Here is an 18,019-nt window from a genome sequence, read left to right on the forward strand (position 1 = left end):
CTTTGCACGAGTTACACTGCAGTGTTAGTGTATGACAACCACCACCAAAAATCTTTTGCAAAACGTTTAGCTGATGTTGCGCAAAATGTAAACGTAAAATGTATACAGATGTTTGATGATGTTTTATTTTGTGCCATTTTGGTACATTATTGTAATGTATTTATAAACAAAACTCATTAGCTACAAACGTTTAGCTTTGGAGCATGAATAAACAATCCATAGCAGTCCGGAGGAAAATGCTCAGATGTTGCTCTTTTATACACTGCTGAACTTTGCCAGTAACTTCCTGCAGATTTCATGACTATTTAATGCTTTCCTATTAGTAATGTTTTCATTTGAGTTAAACTTTACTTTAAAGGGTTGGTTCATACCAAAATGATGACCTTACCCTTTAATCAAAATTGAAACACTCAAAATGAGCAAGAAGAGACTGTTCTCATTACTACAGGAACACTGCAAAAAATGACATTCTTTCCGAGCATTTTTGTTTTGTTTTCTAAAAATGTTTAAAACTTCTTAAATTAGGATACATTTACATAACAAGAAAAGTGACTTAAGATATTTAGTCTTGTTTTATCTCAGAAAATATAAGAACTGGGTAAGTTTATGTTTAAAATAAAATTGCAAATTAAATACAGTAAGTTACTGGCAAACCTGCTACAAAACTACAGCAAAGTTTTACAGTGTAGCTCATGAGATTTGATGGAGTTCTCAGTTGTGTTTTATTTAATGTTTCTACCAAAACTAAAGAAGAGAAATAAAAATAGAAACAAATGCGATATAAATTTAAGAATATTAGTTGTAGAGCTAAAATAATTATTAAATTTGATTTAATTTCATGAGAAATGTTCAAGTTCATATTGGGATCTTCAACAATATTGATTTTTGTTTGTAGACTTGACAAATCTGAGCTCAGTTTGAGACATTGTTGACATTTCTTCTGAAACTCAATGATAGAGACATTTGTCAGATTTCTGACTCTTTTTCTCAGGAGAAATATTTCAGACGCAATTGATTCTTAAGCAAAAGTTTCCATTTGAATTCCATTTAATCTTAATAATAACCATATAAGCAACTGCATGTTTTTAAACTTCAATTTCTCTCTTGTACTTCCAGTTGTCTTAACCCAACACCAAGATGACGAAGAAGAGCTTGACCGAGGATGAGAAGTTTCTGTTCCTGGACAAGGACTTTATGAACAGTCCCGTCGCACAGGCAGACTGGACAGCCAAAAAGCTTGTCTGGGTCCCTACTGAGAAACACGGGTTTGAGGCGGCCAGCATCAAAGAGGAACACGGCGATGAGGTCCTGGTGGAGCTGGTGGACAACGCCAAGAAAATCACAGTCAACAAGGATGACATCCAGAAGATGAACCCACCCAAATTCAGCAAGGTGGAGGATATGGCCGAGCTCACCTGCCTGAATGAAGCCTCTGTGTTACACAACCTGAGAGAGAGATACTACTCCGGCCTCATCTATGTGAGTACATCACAGTAATTTGTGTATTTTTTGGCCTCTCTGTCGCCATGTCTGTTTGAAACATAACATTGGAAGATGCTTTATGTACTTTTCTTTACTTGGATTGAAGTCAAATGTGTTTTCCCACAAAACTGTACTTGACAGCCTAACAGAGATCAAGATAAGATAAAGTGACAACACAGTTTTAATTTTATAAAGTTTTAAACAGACTTTTGGTGTACTTGCCTGGTTTTTTTTAACCAAAAAAGTAACAGATTGCAGCTTTAAAGTTTTTATTACAAGTGCTTAACAGTTTACATATTCATAATAAATTTAGTATGATATTCATTATAAAATCCTTTTAAAACCATTTAAATTGTCCCTAATTTTCTTACAAAGTACAAAAAAAATCATTATCTGCTACTATAATATCCAATAATATTGATTAAAATATTCACATATAGTTAAACACTTGCTCTGAATAATTTAGCTTGACTCATCATTGCACATAATATTAATATTTTATTTTAATTTATTGATTTTAAAGTTGGTGGTATATATAAATCAACGTGGTTTATTCTCTTTTTTGTGTTACATGGACAGAGAAATGCAAGTTTATTTGTCAGTAAAAGTTTTCTGGATGATACAATGACGTCATTTGGCATATAGGAGATGCAAAAGTCATCAGTTCATTTTTCTGTCCAAGTAACAGAAGATGGTATATAAGGGCATACTACCAGCTTAAATTTTTTAGAATTTACACTTTTTAATCCTTTTTTAATTTTTATAATTATAAAAAAATCTATTGTGACAATCGTATGTTGCACTAATTTCTATTAAACAGTAGTGGTCATTTCCAGTGTTAAATGGACTTTGAGGATGATGAAGTAGGGTCATTAGGGGTTATACTGTATAACTTCCACAGGCCTCCAAACATACGCCTGTGATCTGTTTTGCTAACAAGCCATTCGTTTTTACTCCGAAGATGCAAACAGTCAAGAGAATTGTTTAAAGTATGGTGAAACAAAGTCTTCTGTTTGGAATGTGTGACAGTGCTTTGAAATATTAAGAAAGACGCCTTCGGAGCTAGACCTGTTGACTCTATGCTATCTTTTGCTGTTTTTCAACCTGTGGATGCATAGCATAACGCTCAAACACAATGTACATCATGTTTATTTCAGACATACTCTGGACTCTTCTGTGTGGTGGTAAATCCATATAAAATGCTTCCCATCTACTCTGAGAAGATCATTGAAATGTACAAAGGCAAAAAGCGTCACGAGGTCCCGCCTCACATCTACTCTATCTCAGATAACGCTTACAGGAACATGATGCAAGGTGAGCTTTAACAAATGTTTGAGTTTCTTGTTGATCTCTGTCTTTAATACTTGAAATGTAATCCATGATGGATGCTGAACCCTGAAAATAACATGTGTAGACTCCTGATGAGAATAAGAATGAGCTCTTGTCGTTTGTGTTTGTTTATGTGTTGTGTGACAGCTCTAACAACAGCTTACGTTAACAAGTCAATGGTGTGCGTGTTTGTATGTGTGAACAGGTCACACGTCTAATGTCGCTGTAAGAACACTGGTTAAAAGCTGCATCCGTTTGCAAGAACTTAAGCTTGAAGCTAATTTATTCTATTATACATTTACATTCATGCATCTGGCAGATGCTTCTATCCAAAGGGACACAATGCATTTAAGGATATATTTTTATAACTATTTGTGTTTTCTCTGGGAATTAAACCCACAACCTTGAGTGATATGAGATATGATGTAGCTGACCAATAGCCAAATGTACAAACTTGAGATACATCACACCATCTCACTGCATATAAATGAGCAGTTTATCGTACCTTCATACAAAAGTGTTTTTGTTGTTTCACGATGATGACCGACTGTAAACTCGCTACAACATCAATGCTTTTCAGCTTTACTAGACAACAACAACCTGCATAGCCAACAATATGTAAGAAAAATCATAGAAACGTACGTTTATACTTAACATTTATACAATATTGTTTCTCTCAGAAGGCTCTGGTAACTTAACTGGAAAACTCTTTAAAACAATAACTTGAAGACGTAAATGACCCTCTTTGAAAAAAGTGAAAAAAAGGTTTCACTCAATGACACTTCTCTTAGAAGAAACAGCAAAGCCTACAAGAAATTACAGGAAAAGCAGAAGTGCAGGACGATGTATTGTCACGCTGATCTTTAAGGGTAGTGATGCTCTGATGGATCAGATCGCTTTAAACTCTTAACATCACAGAATGTTGTAGTTTCAGGCGCATTAAATGTGTGCGTTTTCTGTTATTTAAAGACAGACAACATGACACAAATTTTTTAACAAGACATTTAAAGATCTGGTTTTGTCGGCTCTTTCTAATGAATATAACATGTTGAGAAGTCCAAGCAGATTTTGAGGGGTTGCTGTATTTCCTGAACTACCATTGATGGTCCAGGAGTATCTCTCTCTCTCTCTCTCTCTCTCTCTCTCTCTCTCTCTTCACATTCCAGCAACGGTTTACACTGATGTCTCTTTGAAGTCTGGCAAGGTTTCCATGGTTGACCGGGTATGACACGAATATCGGGTTCACATTCTGGGTGAAATGAGAATCAAATTACATTGATCAACATTTGTAGAAGGTTAAAACTATATATGAGCATCTTTCTTGTTGTCAAATGCTTTGACTGAGGTAGTTTTCCCGTCCATGTGTTTAGATTTGGTTTTCCTGCCGTGATTTGTGCCTTAATTAGGACTGAGGTTTTTTAAAGAAACTGACCTCATGTTGTGCGTGGAAACCTGCCCGGCTTAAGTCATATCCAGAAAATGAACTGTAGTCATTCATTGTGTTTACAGCGATGGACGTTTTTGAGCGGAACACGCTATAGCTCACATTAAACTGGTTGGGCATGGGTCCAACCTTCAGCGTCCTAGATAACAGACGAAAGCTGTTTTAATGTGAAGTGCAAACTCATTGATGTGGAGATATTGAGCCGTCATTAATGTAAGGTTTGAGGAAGGATAAAACCCTTAAAAGGTGACAACATTATATCAAGAGGTTTCATGTTCTAACTTTAGCATTGTGAATCAATGATTGTCGATTGCTGAGCTCAGGAGAAGAGCTGTGAGAATTAGAAGGAAAGCATTGTACGTTTTTCGTCGAACAATTCAAATTACTGCTGCAAATCTAATGTTTTTGGATTATCTGTATTATTGGATAGGGTTATGACATTGGTATTCGGTCGTACGCTAACAGTTTACATGATGGCAAGAACTTCAAGGCTGATCTCAAAAGCAATATGTGTAATGATGCAAGTCCAAAAATAAGTTTGAGAATTACAGTGGACGATGCCCAACTCATATCTCTTGAGTTTCAGTCTGACTAAAGTCATTGTTGCAATCTTTTCCCTACAGATCGGGAGGACCAGTCCATTCTTTGCACGTAAGTGCTTTTGTTCTTTTTATGCATCTCCAATCACTGCTAAATCTAACTAAATCTAAGAACAGTGCATACTGTACACATTTCAGAATAAAGTTGACAATCATGGCAAATTGAGATACAAACATCAATCACGTACTTAGAAAACAAATGTGTTGTTGAATGCAATGCAAGTCGCTTTATAAAAGCGTCTGCCAAATGCGTAAATGTAAGTCAATGTTGAATCTATGTCAAGCCTGTTTTAATATTATTTAAAGGGATATAAAAAAACAGACACAAAATGGACTGCCAAAGAAGATATTTTGAGAAATGTCTCGGTAGTTTTCTGTTCATATAATGGAAGTCAAAGGGGCTCGATGCTGTTTGGTCACCAACATTCTTCAAAATATCTTCTTTTGCAGAAGAAAGACAGGGTAACACTTTCCTTGAAGCATGTATGTATAATGCATTATAAAGAGTTATTAAAGGGTAAAATGCATTATTATTATTCATAATGTGTGTTGTAATACATTATATGTAGTTGTAAGGAATTATAACCTAATTTAAAATGTTTAGTGTAACAATGAATTACTAAGTGTTATAATGTATTAACTGTAATAACAAGTATTTATAAGACAATACACTGCTTTAAAACTACTTTTATAATGCATCATACATACATGCTTCAAGGAAAGTGCATAACATTAGGGTGAATATACGATGAAACAATTCATTTTTGTGTGTCTGTTCCTTTAACAATACTAGAAGTTAATCGCAACTGCATATTTACACAAATTAAGATTAGTGTCCGACATAATTATCCACCAACAAACAAATAGTTTTAAGTGTTTCTCAGCAGTGGGAACATACTGTATGAGATGAAGCCCAAAGGTCTCGGTCCCCTCAGTGTCGTCCCGCTCACAGGAAGTGTGCCCTCTGTCCCGATTCTAAATCAAGATATTCTTGCATGCTGACTTTATTTGTGTTTTTTTCTTTATTATTATAGCTTTTAATGAGTTTCTGATGAACATTTGAAGAACTCACAGGTCATGCAAAACAAAATCAATTTATTTTTAACAAACAGTCATTCAAATATAGATATTTTTGTATCTAACAAGAATAAAAGATGAGCAGTATAATTTGTTTCACACAACAAATGCTGTGAAATACTGTGCCAACAAACACAGTTTGTATACTTCCTGTGACTGTGGAAAAGGAAATGGATGTAAATAGCTCTGGGGCGACGGTTGCTAGGGTACAGAATTCTCTAATGACATTTCCACATGTTTCTTCCCAACTCTCCCATGAAGTGTTTTTGAAGCTTTGAACTATGACAAACCAGCCGGACAGTATGATAGGACTGACTTATTAGACTTTAACCCTCCAAACATGCTTTCCCATAACTAAAACCCACTGCAGTGTATGAGGGCAGGCCAACACTTTCATCACCATCAGGTCAGACTGCTGGCACGTCCATCCTGAATTTTAAAGTGCAAGATTTCATAAATGGTCCAAAACTGAATGTAGAATCATTTCAGTTTAAAGTTTCCAATAAAATGGCTTAGATGAAGTGATCCAAGGGCTTCGTGCTCCTGCCAAAGCTCCAGTCCTGAGGCTGCGGACCGGCCTTATGATTCCCAGACACAGTTTTCCTAATATGGAAATGTTGGTGTGTGTCAGCGTGAAGTTTGGGATCAGTCATACACAATCTTTCTCATATCGGAAACGGCTAACAAAACATGGTACAATTGTTGACCATTGTAAAGAAAACTTCTCACAATGTCAGATGGACTTTATTTGTCCATTAATATAAATGAGTCTCTTGGCGAAATAATGTTTATTTTGACCATGAATTTAGTTTGATTTTAATCAATCTTATATCACGCATATTTTAAAGTTGTTCAAACTTGAATCCTTGAAATATTTCTTGAGTTTGTTTTTCTTCTAACAGATTCTTCTGGATATGATTTAAAGCTAAAAAATAAACAAATGTCCCTGCATTACCCTGATTCACAACTGTAAGCATATAATTATGATTTATAAATTGAGCTGTCGGGAACGATTTCACAGAAGAAGTCCAGTTAACTTCATTTGACTTCAATCCACATTCGAAATGTTGCGTGGAGATGTTTTCTTACCAATGTTGTTTTCTATCTAGTGGTGAATCAGGTGCCGGAAAGACAGAAAACACAAAGAAAGTCATCCAGTATTTGGCATTGGTGGCCTCGTCCCACAAAGGCAAGAAGGACACAAGCGCTGTAAGCATGAATTTCACACCTGTCGTCATCTGTCATCTGCTCAAGTGAACGTGTTTGGGTCAATTATGAACTTTTTCTAGGTCCATTCATACCAACGATTGGGGTTCTCCACATTTTACCCAAGCATTAGGCGATCACATTACAGTATGTTTAATTCTGTTAAAAAGTGGTAAAACCCTTTACTTGATATTAGATGCGAAAAGTTATACTGTAAATATTAAGCACAAAGGAAGGAGCTAATAAGTATCCTGTTATATTGATGTTTTTGATGTCTTATCTCATTTATGTCTATATCATGCCGTTTTAGCAATAGCCCGATTTCAAAATAATTTGTACGATTTGTTGTCGAGTCATTTTAACCTCACAACACTACAACACTGAAAGCAGTTAAGAGCCGGTGAATGCAAGAGAGTGTTTTTAGTTAACCTACGATATCTAATGATAACTTCCTCAATGAATTCCCTCAAATAGCAACATTCAGGACAACAGTTTGCCTATGTGAGTAAAAAAGGAATTCCCCAAAAATTCCATGCTGTGTGGGTTTGAGAATTTGCATGCCTGAGTTTCTCACTGCGAGTGATTTTAGCAAAGCAAGTCTTACATGGAGGGACCGCCTGTAAGACTATTGTACAAACTGTGCTATGAAGCCCGTGTGTTCATGAAAACTGATATAGAAATTCAATTTAACATAATTATTGGATCACGTGTGCCATTCCCCCATCTGAGATGTCTTTCTCTGTCAGAGCTGAGGCCTGGCATTGAAATGGTGTTTCTGAACACAGTGTGTGTGTGCATGCCAAATAATAGCTTTTTGATTTGATGATCTCAGTTTTTTCTTGACCACATATTAATCTGACTCACGCATCAGCTGTCAAGCTCATATGTGTGTGCATTAGGACTGTCATTGCTCTCTCAGTGTCAACTGATGTGGTTTGTAAGATTCATACAATCTCTTTTGCATGGTCTGCTTTTGCGTCAGTGACAGTTAGGTTTAGTGTCGGGTCTCTTTAAACATTTTTGTGTGATTCACTTCTAAAAACTCATACGAAATATTCATGTCCGAAATTCCTGTGAGATCAGGCAATCTTTGTACACATTTTAGATCAGTGGTTCTCAACAGGGGGGCCGGGGCCCACAAGGGGGCCCAGCTGACTTCTAAGGGGGCCTCAAGATTAATTCAATTAAAACCAATATATTTCTTATTATTTTGCCACTTTTTTCTAGATAATGCTCAGATTTTTTGTAGTAAAAATATAAGTTTTTGTGAGTGGGAGGGAGGAAGGCCTTTGAATATTGTTGAATACGGCCTTGGAGTCAATAAGGTTGAGAACTCCTGTTTTAGATGTTTGCTTCATGCATGACTGCCACACATATGAGCTTATTTTGGATGCTTAGTCATAATGCTCAAGTTCTTTGAAATGTATTTTAATGAGTGCGAGAAAATCTGTTCTCTTTATGTGTATTCCATGATCACTGCAGTGCTGAAAAAATGACAAATCGTTATTACTGTTCTCAAAGTGATTTCACTCTGAACTCTTTACTGCTTCTGTCTTTGTCAATTTATTTGTTTTGTCTTCTTCACCTTTTCTTGTTTGTTTTTCTTCGTCAGTCTCTGAAGCTGTCAGCGATCTTCTTTCCTTCTAAGCAGCAAACTCTTTCTGGTAGATATCTAACTTTTTCCACACGTTGGGATTGCTTGTGTCCAATTAAACATGAACATTGAAAATAAGCGCGGAAACGGTCTACAGTCTAAACTCCTTTATTTTCTTTATGAAGTTTGTCTATATCTTCCATAAATTTTGGGACGATGGACAGATCAGGGAATGAATAAATGTGTAAAATTTTATGCCATATTTATTATATATTTTTAATTAAGTTTAGTTTCTTCAGATGACAGCCCTGTAAGAAAGTAGGCTGATTGAAACTTTCTGTCATGCTTTTATCCTTTTTCAGTCCAAAAATGAGAATCTCATCATAAGGGTCAATTGACACCAGGTGCTTTTTGACCCACAGACGGCATTATCCAAGTTTAAGAGCTCAATGTTTCATTCCACTGAGATTTAAATATTTATATTTTTTGGAAGGCGATCACTTAAAAGATATCAATAACTGAAACTCATTTTAAATGCAATCAGTGCATATACGTTTTAAACGAGGAGCTATATTTTATAAGTTCTTTCTACCTTTTTTCTTTTGAACTTTTTTTATTCCAATATTCTGTCCAATTTTTTATTTTTCTTGTTAGCTTGATTTCTGTATAATGATTCCTAAACCTGGCACTTTAGGGCGAGTTGGAAAAGCAGCTACTGCAGGCAAATCCAATTCTAGAGGCCTTTGGTAATGCTAAAACCATCAAGAACGATAACTCATCCAGATTCGTAAGTTTGTACAATATACAAAAATATATATAATATAACCTTCATTCTTGAGTCAATGCACAAGATTAAAATTCAATGTTGCAAATGTATTCTCTCCACAGGGCAAATTCATCCGCATTAACTTTGATGTAACAGGTTTCATTGTTGGAGCCAATATAGAAACATGTATCCTTGAAACTGATGACTTCTTACATCCTGAATAAGCAGTTGAAGCAAAGACATCACACACTTAACTTTAATGCATGAAACACAGATTGCACCTTAATTTCCAAACCACCTCAGATCTGCTGGAGAAATCTCGCTGTATCAGACAAGCAAAAACAGAAAGAGCCTTCCACATTTTCTACTACATGGTAGCAGGAGTTCAGGACAAATTACGCGGTAAGTCTATAGCTGCAATTACATCCACCATCTTCCATTCTGACTTAATTCATTTTGGCTTAATGACAGAATGATGTTCAAAAACGTAAAACAGATCTTCTTGCATCAATGTTGTTTTTCTACCATTTTTGCATTGGCATATGATGATACATACTCTCTTTCTTGACAGAGGAGCTTCTGCTGGAAAGCTTCAGCAACTATCGGTTCCTTTCTGCCGGCCACGTCCAGGTTCCAGGCAACCAGGATGATGAAATGTATGACGAAACCATGGAGGCCATGAACATCATGGGTTTTACTCCTGAGGAAAGAACAGGTGCGGCATTATATTCCATAAAATAAGAACATGCCGTCTTTTCTGCTTATTATTGTAAGGAACACTCTTAAAATGCTCCATGGTTGGGTCAAATATGGATATTTTCAGGGTCAACATAAATCAATGGTTGAGCTTATCCATATTTTACCCAATTTTCGAGGGTATTTAATTATTAAGTCAATATTTAGTAAATGCAAAAATACTTTTTGGCCAGAGAAATATGATGAGAAGAAATATTATTTCCACTTTTTCTTCTTCGTTAGATGTCCTCAAAGTAGTCTCAACTGTGCTTCAGTTGGGGAACATTGAGTTCAAGAAAGAGAGGAACCAGGAACAAGCAACCATGCCAGACAACACGGGTCAGACACTATTGGCAAAACATCAAATGACTATTAATATAAATAACATTACAGACGGAAACTGACTAAAGTACGTTTTCCATTCTCAGCTGCCCAGAAAGTTTGTCATCTCCAAGGCATTAATGTAACAGACTTCACAAGAGCCATTCTGACACCTCGTATCAAAGTTGGTCGTGAGGTTGTGCAGAAGGCCCAAACCAAAGAACAGGTAAAGAGCTCTAAAAGACACTACATACTGTATGCTTCCAAACTTTATGAATTAACACGGCTGTGAATGGGGGGGGGGCATTAGAGTGTTAGCTTTTACTTATCATTTATTGATTTCCCCCAACAGGCAGATTTTGCAATTGAAGCCTTAGCTAAAGCCATGTATGAACGCTTGTTCCGTTGGATCCTTCTGAGAGTTAATAAGGCACTGGACAAAACCAAACGTCAGGGAGCATCTTTCCTGGGAATCTTGGACATTGCTGGCTTTGAGATCTTCGAGGTTTGGAGACAATGAAAGGAAAGAGCATATTTGGCAAAAATCTCTAACATTCGTTGAGACCAATGGCGTGTACTATATTTCTCCTTCAGGACAATTCATTTGAGCAGCTCTGTATCAACTACACCAACGAGAGGCTTCAGCAGCTCTTCAACCACACCATGTTCATACTGGAGCAGGAAGAGTACCAGCGTGAAGGCATCGAGTGGAACTTCATCGACTTTGGTCTGGATTTGCAACCTTGCATTGAACTTATTGAAAGAGCGGTACGTTTTTGTGCCCGTAGACCAACCACGTCATTAAGTGTTAATTGTTAAATTCTTGAAGTCTTGCATGACATTTTTAATTAATTTGTACTGAATCATCCCAACAGAACAACCCTCCAGGCATCCTGGCACTGCTGGATGAAGAGTGTTGGTTCCCAAAGGCGACGGATGTGTCCTTTGTGGAGAAACTGTGCAACACTCACGTTAATCATCTGAAGTTTGCTAAACCCAAGCAACTGAAGGACAAGACCGAGTTCTCTGTGTTCCACTATGCTGGAAGGGTAAGCGCCTACAAAAAAATGTGAAGAAGATTGTGATCCAGACGATGATCCAGATGCTGTTTTGAAACCAAACCTTTCTCAATTAGGTGGACTACAATGCAACCGCATGGTTGACCAAGAACATGGACCCTCTGAATGACAATGTTACCGCGCTCCTGAATAATTCCTCTAATCTTTTTATGCAAGATCTGTGGAAGGACGGTTAGTATTAGTTATTCAGAACAACAAAACTGAATTATACGATTTATAACTGAGATAATGGTTGATAGATTCTATATTTTGTCTTTCTCAGCTGATCGTGTGGTTGGTTTGGAAACCATTGCCAAGATGTCAGACAGCTCTGCACCTAGTGCTTCTAAGACCAAGAAGGGCATGTTCCGTACTGTTGGTCAACTTTACAAAGAGTCTCTGGCCAAGCTTATGACCACACTGCACAACACACAGCCAAACTTTGTACGCTGCATCATCCCAAATCATGAGAAACGGGTAAGTCTACTGTCCTATAAAGAGAAAATGGTAACTTTTAAATGCAAGCGCATGAAAAACAGTGCATGTTTATATTACCTTTTTCTTGCTTTCAGGCAGGAAAATTGGACGCCCATCTGGTGCTTGAACAGTTGAGATGTAATGGTGTGTTGGAAGGTATAAGAATCTGCCGTCAAGGATTCCCCAACAGAATTGTCTTCCAGGAGTTCCGCCAACGGTTGGTGGTTTAAGTTGTTGAGGTTAACATAACATTGCTTGATGCCATAAGCGAGACTCATGGTAGACTCATTACAAAGTTTACATTTTACACTAAGGATCTGAAAGGAATTCAAAGCAGCTGAAAATGGGCTACCAATTGTGAGCATTTACATTGTTGAAGTATCATATGATGGACTGTTTAAATAGATATTAGCATCAACGTACTTGAGTCCTTTCTGGTACGTCATCGCTTTGGGCCATTAGAAGTTAAAATGTCTTAGAAAGTTTGAGCAAGCTGTTTTGAACCATCACAACAAATCCTTAACACCTTTATTTTGACTACATTAACCTTGAAATGACGTTGCGTTCAAGTGAATTATATCTGAACCTTTATGGTACACTTATTGACTGTTTGTATTGTTATTCTTCTAACTGCACAAATGTGTAACGGCAAGTTATGTAACTTTCTTGATTTTGTTCCCGGTCTACAGATATGAGATCTTGGCAGCAAATGCTATCCCAAAGGGCTTCATGGATGGCAAGCAGGCCTGCTGTCTCATGGTAAGATCACATCATCCAACTAATTCTTGTCCCAGTGGATTGTACGACCTAAAAATGTAAATGTTTCTTTTTCCCAACTAACTTCCTATGTAGATCAAGCACCTGGACCTTGATCCAAACCTGTACCGTATAGGTCAGAGCAAAATGTTCTTCCGCACAGGAGTCTTGGCACAGCTTGAGGAGGAGCGTGATCTTAAGATCACCGTCATAATCATAGCCTTCCAGGCACAGGCCAGGGGTTTCCTATCTAGAAAGTGGGTCTAATACCTGGAGATTGTTTGGTTGTGCAGTATACATTAGGATAAACAAGCAGACTTATTCTCCTCGCAGGGCCTTCGCCAAGAGACAGCAACAGCTGACAGCGATGAAGGTGATACAGAGAAACTGTGCTGCTTATCTGAAACTCAGGAACTGGCAGTGGTGGAGACTGTTCACAAAGGTGAGACACTTTTTTGTGTTCAAGGATTCAGGAAGATATCTGAAAAACCTCATGACTACTCCATCCGCAGATGTACATTACCATTTATCTATCTCCATCATTGTCCACAGGTGAAGCCGCTCCTGCAGGTGACACGTCAGGAGGAGGAGATGAGTGTGAAGGAGGAAGAGCTGCAAAGGGCTACTGAATCAGCAGCAAAATTTGAGACGGAACTGAAAGACATTTCGTTGAAACACACACAGGTATGTATACAGGTCCTGATTTTGAAATGATGCTTTCTTACAGCATTTAAAGTTAAATTAAATAAAAACAACAAAACCATTTCATATCTAGCTTCTTGAGGAAAGGAGCCAGCTCCAGGAGAAGCTACAGGCCGAGACCGAACTCTACGCAGAGGCGGAAGAAATGCGAATGCGCCTGGCCACCAAGAAACAAGAACTAGAAGAGATCCTGCATGAGATGGAGGCCAGGCTGGAGGAGGAGGAAGACCGCGGTGCAGCCCTACAAATGGAAAAGAAGAAGATGCAGGACCAGATCAGAGTATGTCTTCAGTTTTTTTTCACAGGCTTGTTGGTGGGCATTGATGATACAACCCTAAAGTGTACTGTTCATTGTATGGTTTAAGGACCTTGAGGACCACCTTGAGGAGGAAGAAGATGCTCGACAGAAGCTGCAGCTGGAGAAGGTTACTTGTGATGCCAAGATCAAGAAGTTAGAGGATGACGTCCTGGTCATGGACGACCATAACAACAAACTGCTGAAGGTTTGAGTTCATGCTTGTTTCATTACCACTGTGCATAAGTCTAGGGCAAATTCGATATTTTACCCCAAAAATGTTTTGCTTTCGTGTTCCTGTAAAAAAATATCAAAATAGGTCCCTTACATTAATAGTATTAAGTGAAACTCGTGTATGAACAAGGAGTCCTATAGATGATGGGATGCCCCACACAGAGATATTATCCATCATAGAGTCAGTCTGGGATTACATAAAGAAACAAAAAATCTGAGACAGCATAAATCTAAAAGAACTATAAGGCAAATTCTTGAAAATACTTGAGGAACTGCTCAATGATGGTGAGATCAGATCTTTGTGTGGGTCATACCCTCTATTGTATAATTATTTTTAATTCATTACTTATTATTGTTAATAGCTTGGAAACGTCTTGCTGACACTTTAAAAAAAAGATTTAAATAAATATTTTGAAAATATTTTAATGAAGTATTTAATGTGTGCGGTATTGTTTATTTGCGGTGTTTGTCGCATGATATTTTATGATTTTCAAATGTTTTCTGTTTGCAGGAGAGAAAGCTTCTAGAGGAAAGAGTAGCAGATTTTAGCTCTAATTTGGCCGAAGAAGAAGAAAAATCTAAAAACCTGACCAAGCTGAAGAATAAGCACGAGTCAATGATATCCGATCTTGAAGGTTTGTTTATTATTCTAAAACAATTCTCCGGAAATCAATTAAGTCAACGTCCAATTAGCATCATAAACTGGAATGAATTATGTGTTGCTCTATAGTCCGCTTAAAGAAAGAAGAAAAGTCTCGCCAGGAGCTGGAAAAAGCCAAGAGGAAACTGGAGGGTGAATCAAATGACCTTCAGGAGCAGCTCGCTGACCTTCAGGCTCAGATCGCTGACCTCAAAGCCCAGCTCGCTAAGAAAGAGGAGGAGCTTCAGGCTGCATTGGCACGGTAAGCAACTCCATGATCCATGCTTCTGATCGATTTGTTTTAAGTGCAAATGAAAATTTGCCTTTGTTATATTTCACTCCTTCCATTCACATCAGACTGGAGGATGAGACTGCTCAAAAGAACAATGCACTCAAGAAGATCAGAGAGCTGGAGGGACACATCTCAGATCTTCAGGAGGATTTGGATTCGGAGCGGGCTGCCCGTAACAAAGCTGAAAAGACCAAGAGAGACTTGGGAGAAGAGCTTGAAGCTCTTAAATCAGAACTTGAGGACACGTTGGACACCACAGCTACTCAGCAAGAACTCAGGTTTGTGAGTTTTGTCCATTACTCCCTTTGGAGAACAAAACAGAAAGGAGACACTTTTTAATATCCCTGTAACGTCTTGAAGAGATGAACAAAATCAAAATCAATATTTTTTCAGGGCCAAACGTGAGCAGGAGGTGACTCTCCTGAAGAAAGCCATGGAGGAGGAGAGCCGTGTCCATGAGGCTCAGGTGCAGGAGATGAGACAGAAACACACCCAAGCTTTCGAGGAGATTACAGAACAGCTGGAGCAGTCCAAGAGGGTAAACACATCCTAAAAGTCCACTTCCCTTCTGTAAAGATTTTTTACCAAGTTCTTATATAAAACCTGTATCATTTTTCTTAGGCGAAAGTGAATCTGGAGAAAACCAAGCAAGCTTTGGAGAAAGAGACGTCAGAACTTCACGTGGAGATCAGATCTCTTGCTCAGAGCAAACAAGATGTTGAAAACAAGAGAAAGAAGGTGGAGGGACAACTCGTTGACCTTCAGTCTCGTTTCAATGACAGCGAGAAGCAGAAAGCTGAACTTGGAGATCGGGTGTCTAAAATCACGGCGAGTTATTTTGTTGCAAGTAGAATCAAATAGTTTTCTATTCAAGAGAAAACCAAGCATCTTAATTTATCGTCTGTTCTTGATTTGACAGGTGGAACTTGAAGGCGTCACCAATCTTCTGAATGATGCTGAAGGAAAGAACATAAAGCTTAGTAAAGATGTGTCTAGCCTTACTGCTCAAGTGCAAGATACACAGGTACTAACAAATGTGCAGTTTTACTCAAGCATTTTTTGTTTAACAGTCGGAAAATAAGTGTGATTTTCACTCTTGATTTCAATTTTAGGAGTTGCTCGCTGAAGAAACCCGACAGAAGCTTCAGTTCTCTACTAAACTACGTCAAATAGAGGATGATCGCAACGCCATACAAGAACAGCTGGAGGAGGAAATGGAAGCAAAGAGGAACGTGGAGCGGCACGTCTCAACCCTCAACATCCAGGTATGAGGTTAACGACGTCATGAATTTTCTCTAAATTGAGTTCAAGAGCTTGAGATGTTGAAGAATCTTTGTGTTGACAGCTCTCTGACTTCAAGAAAAAGCTGGAGGAGATGTCAGGTAATGTAGAGGTTTTAGAAGAAGGTAAGAAGAGGCTGCAGAGAGACCTGGAGGCGGTCAACACTCAGTTTGAGGAGAAGGCGTCAGCTTTTGATAAGCTGGAGAAGACCAAGAACAGACTGCAGCAGGAGCTGGAGGACACGCTGATGGATCTGGACAATCAGAGACAGCTGGTGTCCAACCTTGAGAAGAGGCAGAAGAAGTTTGATCAGGTTTCTACATGCTACGTGGCACTACACCTACTAAATGTATTGATTTACTGTCCTAAATAGAGTTGTTTCTTCTCAGATGCTCGCAGAAGAGAAGAGCATCTCCAGTAAATATGCAGATGAGCGAGATCGAGCAGAGGCTGAGGCTAGAGAGAAGGAGACCAAGGCCCTGTCGTTGGCTAGAGCTTTAGATGAAGCTCAGGTAAGCCGCGAGGAGCTTGAGCGAGCCAACAAAGGCCTTCGTGCTGAAATGGAGGACCTGGTCAGCTCCAAAGATGATGTGGGCAAAAGTGTAAGTTCAACATATCATGTCAGTTTTAAAGGTTGAACACATTAGAAAGACAGTTACCTACCACTTAATCCATTGATTTTAGGTGCATGAGCTCGAGAAGTCCAAACGCGGTCTAGAAGCTCAGGTGGAAGAGATGAAGACCCAGTTGGAAGAGCTGGAGGATGAATTACAGGCTGCAGAGGACGCTAAGCTTCGTCTGGAGGTCAACATGCAAGCTCTAAAGGCTCAGTTTGAGAGAGATCTTCAAGGCAGAGACGAACAGGGCGAGGAGAAGAAGAGGCAGTTGGTCAAACAGGTACAACATCTCTCCTTTACTCAGACTGTGTGGTTTATGGTGGGTCTTCAAAATAAGGTACATGTTTGTGGTCATCTGCATGTGTAATGGTCTTCTCCAACAGGTGCGTGAGCTGGAAACTGAACTTGAGGATGAGCGCAAGCAAAGAACGCTTTTAGCTGCTGCCAAGAAGAAGATGGAGGGAGACATGAAAGACCTGGAAGCCCATATTGAGACAGCAAACAAGGGACGAGACGAGGCCATTAAGCAGCTCCGCAAGCTTCAGGTAAATAGTAAAGAATATAAATGAATAGATGGATGGATGGATAGACAGACATACGGATGGATGGATTGACAAATGGATGGACGGATGAGTGGATGAATGGATGCTTGGATTGATGGGTTCGACGGACGGATGGATGGATGCACGAATTTATGCATATTGTAGAAGCACAAATCCACGAATGGATGGACGAATCTGTAAAATGTTTATTTCAACATTATTAAATTATTTTACTTTGTTTTTATCTTTTAGGCCCAGACGAAGGACTTCCAGCGAGAGCTTGATGATGCCCGAGCAGCCAGGGAGGAAGTTTTATCTAGTGCCAAAGAGAATGAGAGGAAAGCCAAGACTCTGGAGGCTGAACTTCTACAACTGCAAGAGGTGAAGCTTTTTAGAAAATAAATTTTTATTTTCTTATTTATTTTTTCATTAGCCAACTTGATTGAACATTGAACATGTCGAACCCATATAAATTCACTGCATGGTGTTCGATATAAAATGTCAATGCTAAAAATTATAAAATATAATTAATTGTTATTTTAAATTGATATTTATATTATAATTATAACAGA

At 38.3% G+C, this 18,019-nt stretch overlaps 1 protein-coding gene across 3 annotated transcripts in view; it reads left to right on the forward strand.

Moving 5' to 3' along the window:
- The window catches only part of myh11a (myosin, heavy chain 11a, smooth muscle), a 29,687-nt gene that overhangs the window by 6,880 nt on the left and 4,788 nt on the right, over window positions 1-18,019 (forward strand). For all 3 annotated transcript variants that reach the window (XM_056750567.1, XM_056750569.1, XM_056750568.1), the window contains 34 exons: window positions 1,117-1,479; window positions 2,640-2,796; window positions 4,879-4,906; window positions 7,041-7,140; window positions 9,426-9,518; window positions 9,620-9,683; window positions 9,801-9,899; window positions 10,069-10,212; window positions 10,476-10,571; window positions 10,661-10,779; window positions 10,906-11,058; window positions 11,148-11,321; window positions 11,429-11,602; window positions 11,689-11,803; window positions 11,895-12,088; window positions 12,184-12,305; window positions 12,778-12,847; window positions 12,941-13,101; window positions 13,178-13,286; window positions 13,397-13,528; window positions 13,620-13,826; window positions 13,912-14,049; window positions 14,587-14,710; window positions 14,806-14,977; window positions 15,073-15,285; window positions 15,401-15,545; window positions 15,629-15,835; window positions 15,927-16,031; window positions 16,120-16,272; window positions 16,353-16,601; window positions 16,678-16,890; window positions 16,973-17,185; window positions 17,289-17,450; window positions 17,700-17,828. In XM_056750567.1, the coding sequence (XP_056606545.1) occupies window positions 1,138-1,479; window positions 2,640-2,796; window positions 4,879-4,906; window positions 7,041-7,140; window positions 9,426-9,518; window positions 9,620-9,683; window positions 9,801-9,899; window positions 10,069-10,212; window positions 10,476-10,571; window positions 10,661-10,779; window positions 10,906-11,058; window positions 11,148-11,321; window positions 11,429-11,602; window positions 11,689-11,803; window positions 11,895-12,088; window positions 12,184-12,305; window positions 12,778-12,847; window positions 12,941-13,101; window positions 13,178-13,286; window positions 13,397-13,528; window positions 13,620-13,826; window positions 13,912-14,049; window positions 14,587-14,710; window positions 14,806-14,977; window positions 15,073-15,285; window positions 15,401-15,545; window positions 15,629-15,835; window positions 15,927-16,031; window positions 16,120-16,272; window positions 16,353-16,601; window positions 16,678-16,890; window positions 16,973-17,185; window positions 17,289-17,450; window positions 17,700-17,828 (5,076 nt within the window). In that variant the 5' untranslated portion in view covers window positions 1,117-1,137. The remainder of the gene's footprint in view (window positions 1-1,116; window positions 1,480-2,639; window positions 2,797-4,878; window positions 4,907-7,040; window positions 7,141-9,425; window positions 9,519-9,619; window positions 9,684-9,800; window positions 9,900-10,068; window positions 10,213-10,475; window positions 10,572-10,660; window positions 10,780-10,905; window positions 11,059-11,147; window positions 11,322-11,428; window positions 11,603-11,688; window positions 11,804-11,894; window positions 12,089-12,183; window positions 12,306-12,777; window positions 12,848-12,940; window positions 13,102-13,177; window positions 13,287-13,396; window positions 13,529-13,619; window positions 13,827-13,911; window positions 14,050-14,586; window positions 14,711-14,805; window positions 14,978-15,072; window positions 15,286-15,400; window positions 15,546-15,628; window positions 15,836-15,926; window positions 16,032-16,119; window positions 16,273-16,352; window positions 16,602-16,677; window positions 16,891-16,972; window positions 17,186-17,288; window positions 17,451-17,699; window positions 17,829-18,019) is intronic.

Source organism: Triplophysa dalaica, chromosome 6 (assembly GCF_015846415.1).
Source record: "Triplophysa dalaica isolate WHDGS20190420 chromosome 6, ASM1584641v1, whole genome shotgun sequence".
NCBI lineage: Eukaryota > Metazoa > Chordata > Actinopteri > Cypriniformes > Nemacheilidae > Triplophysa > Triplophysa dalaica.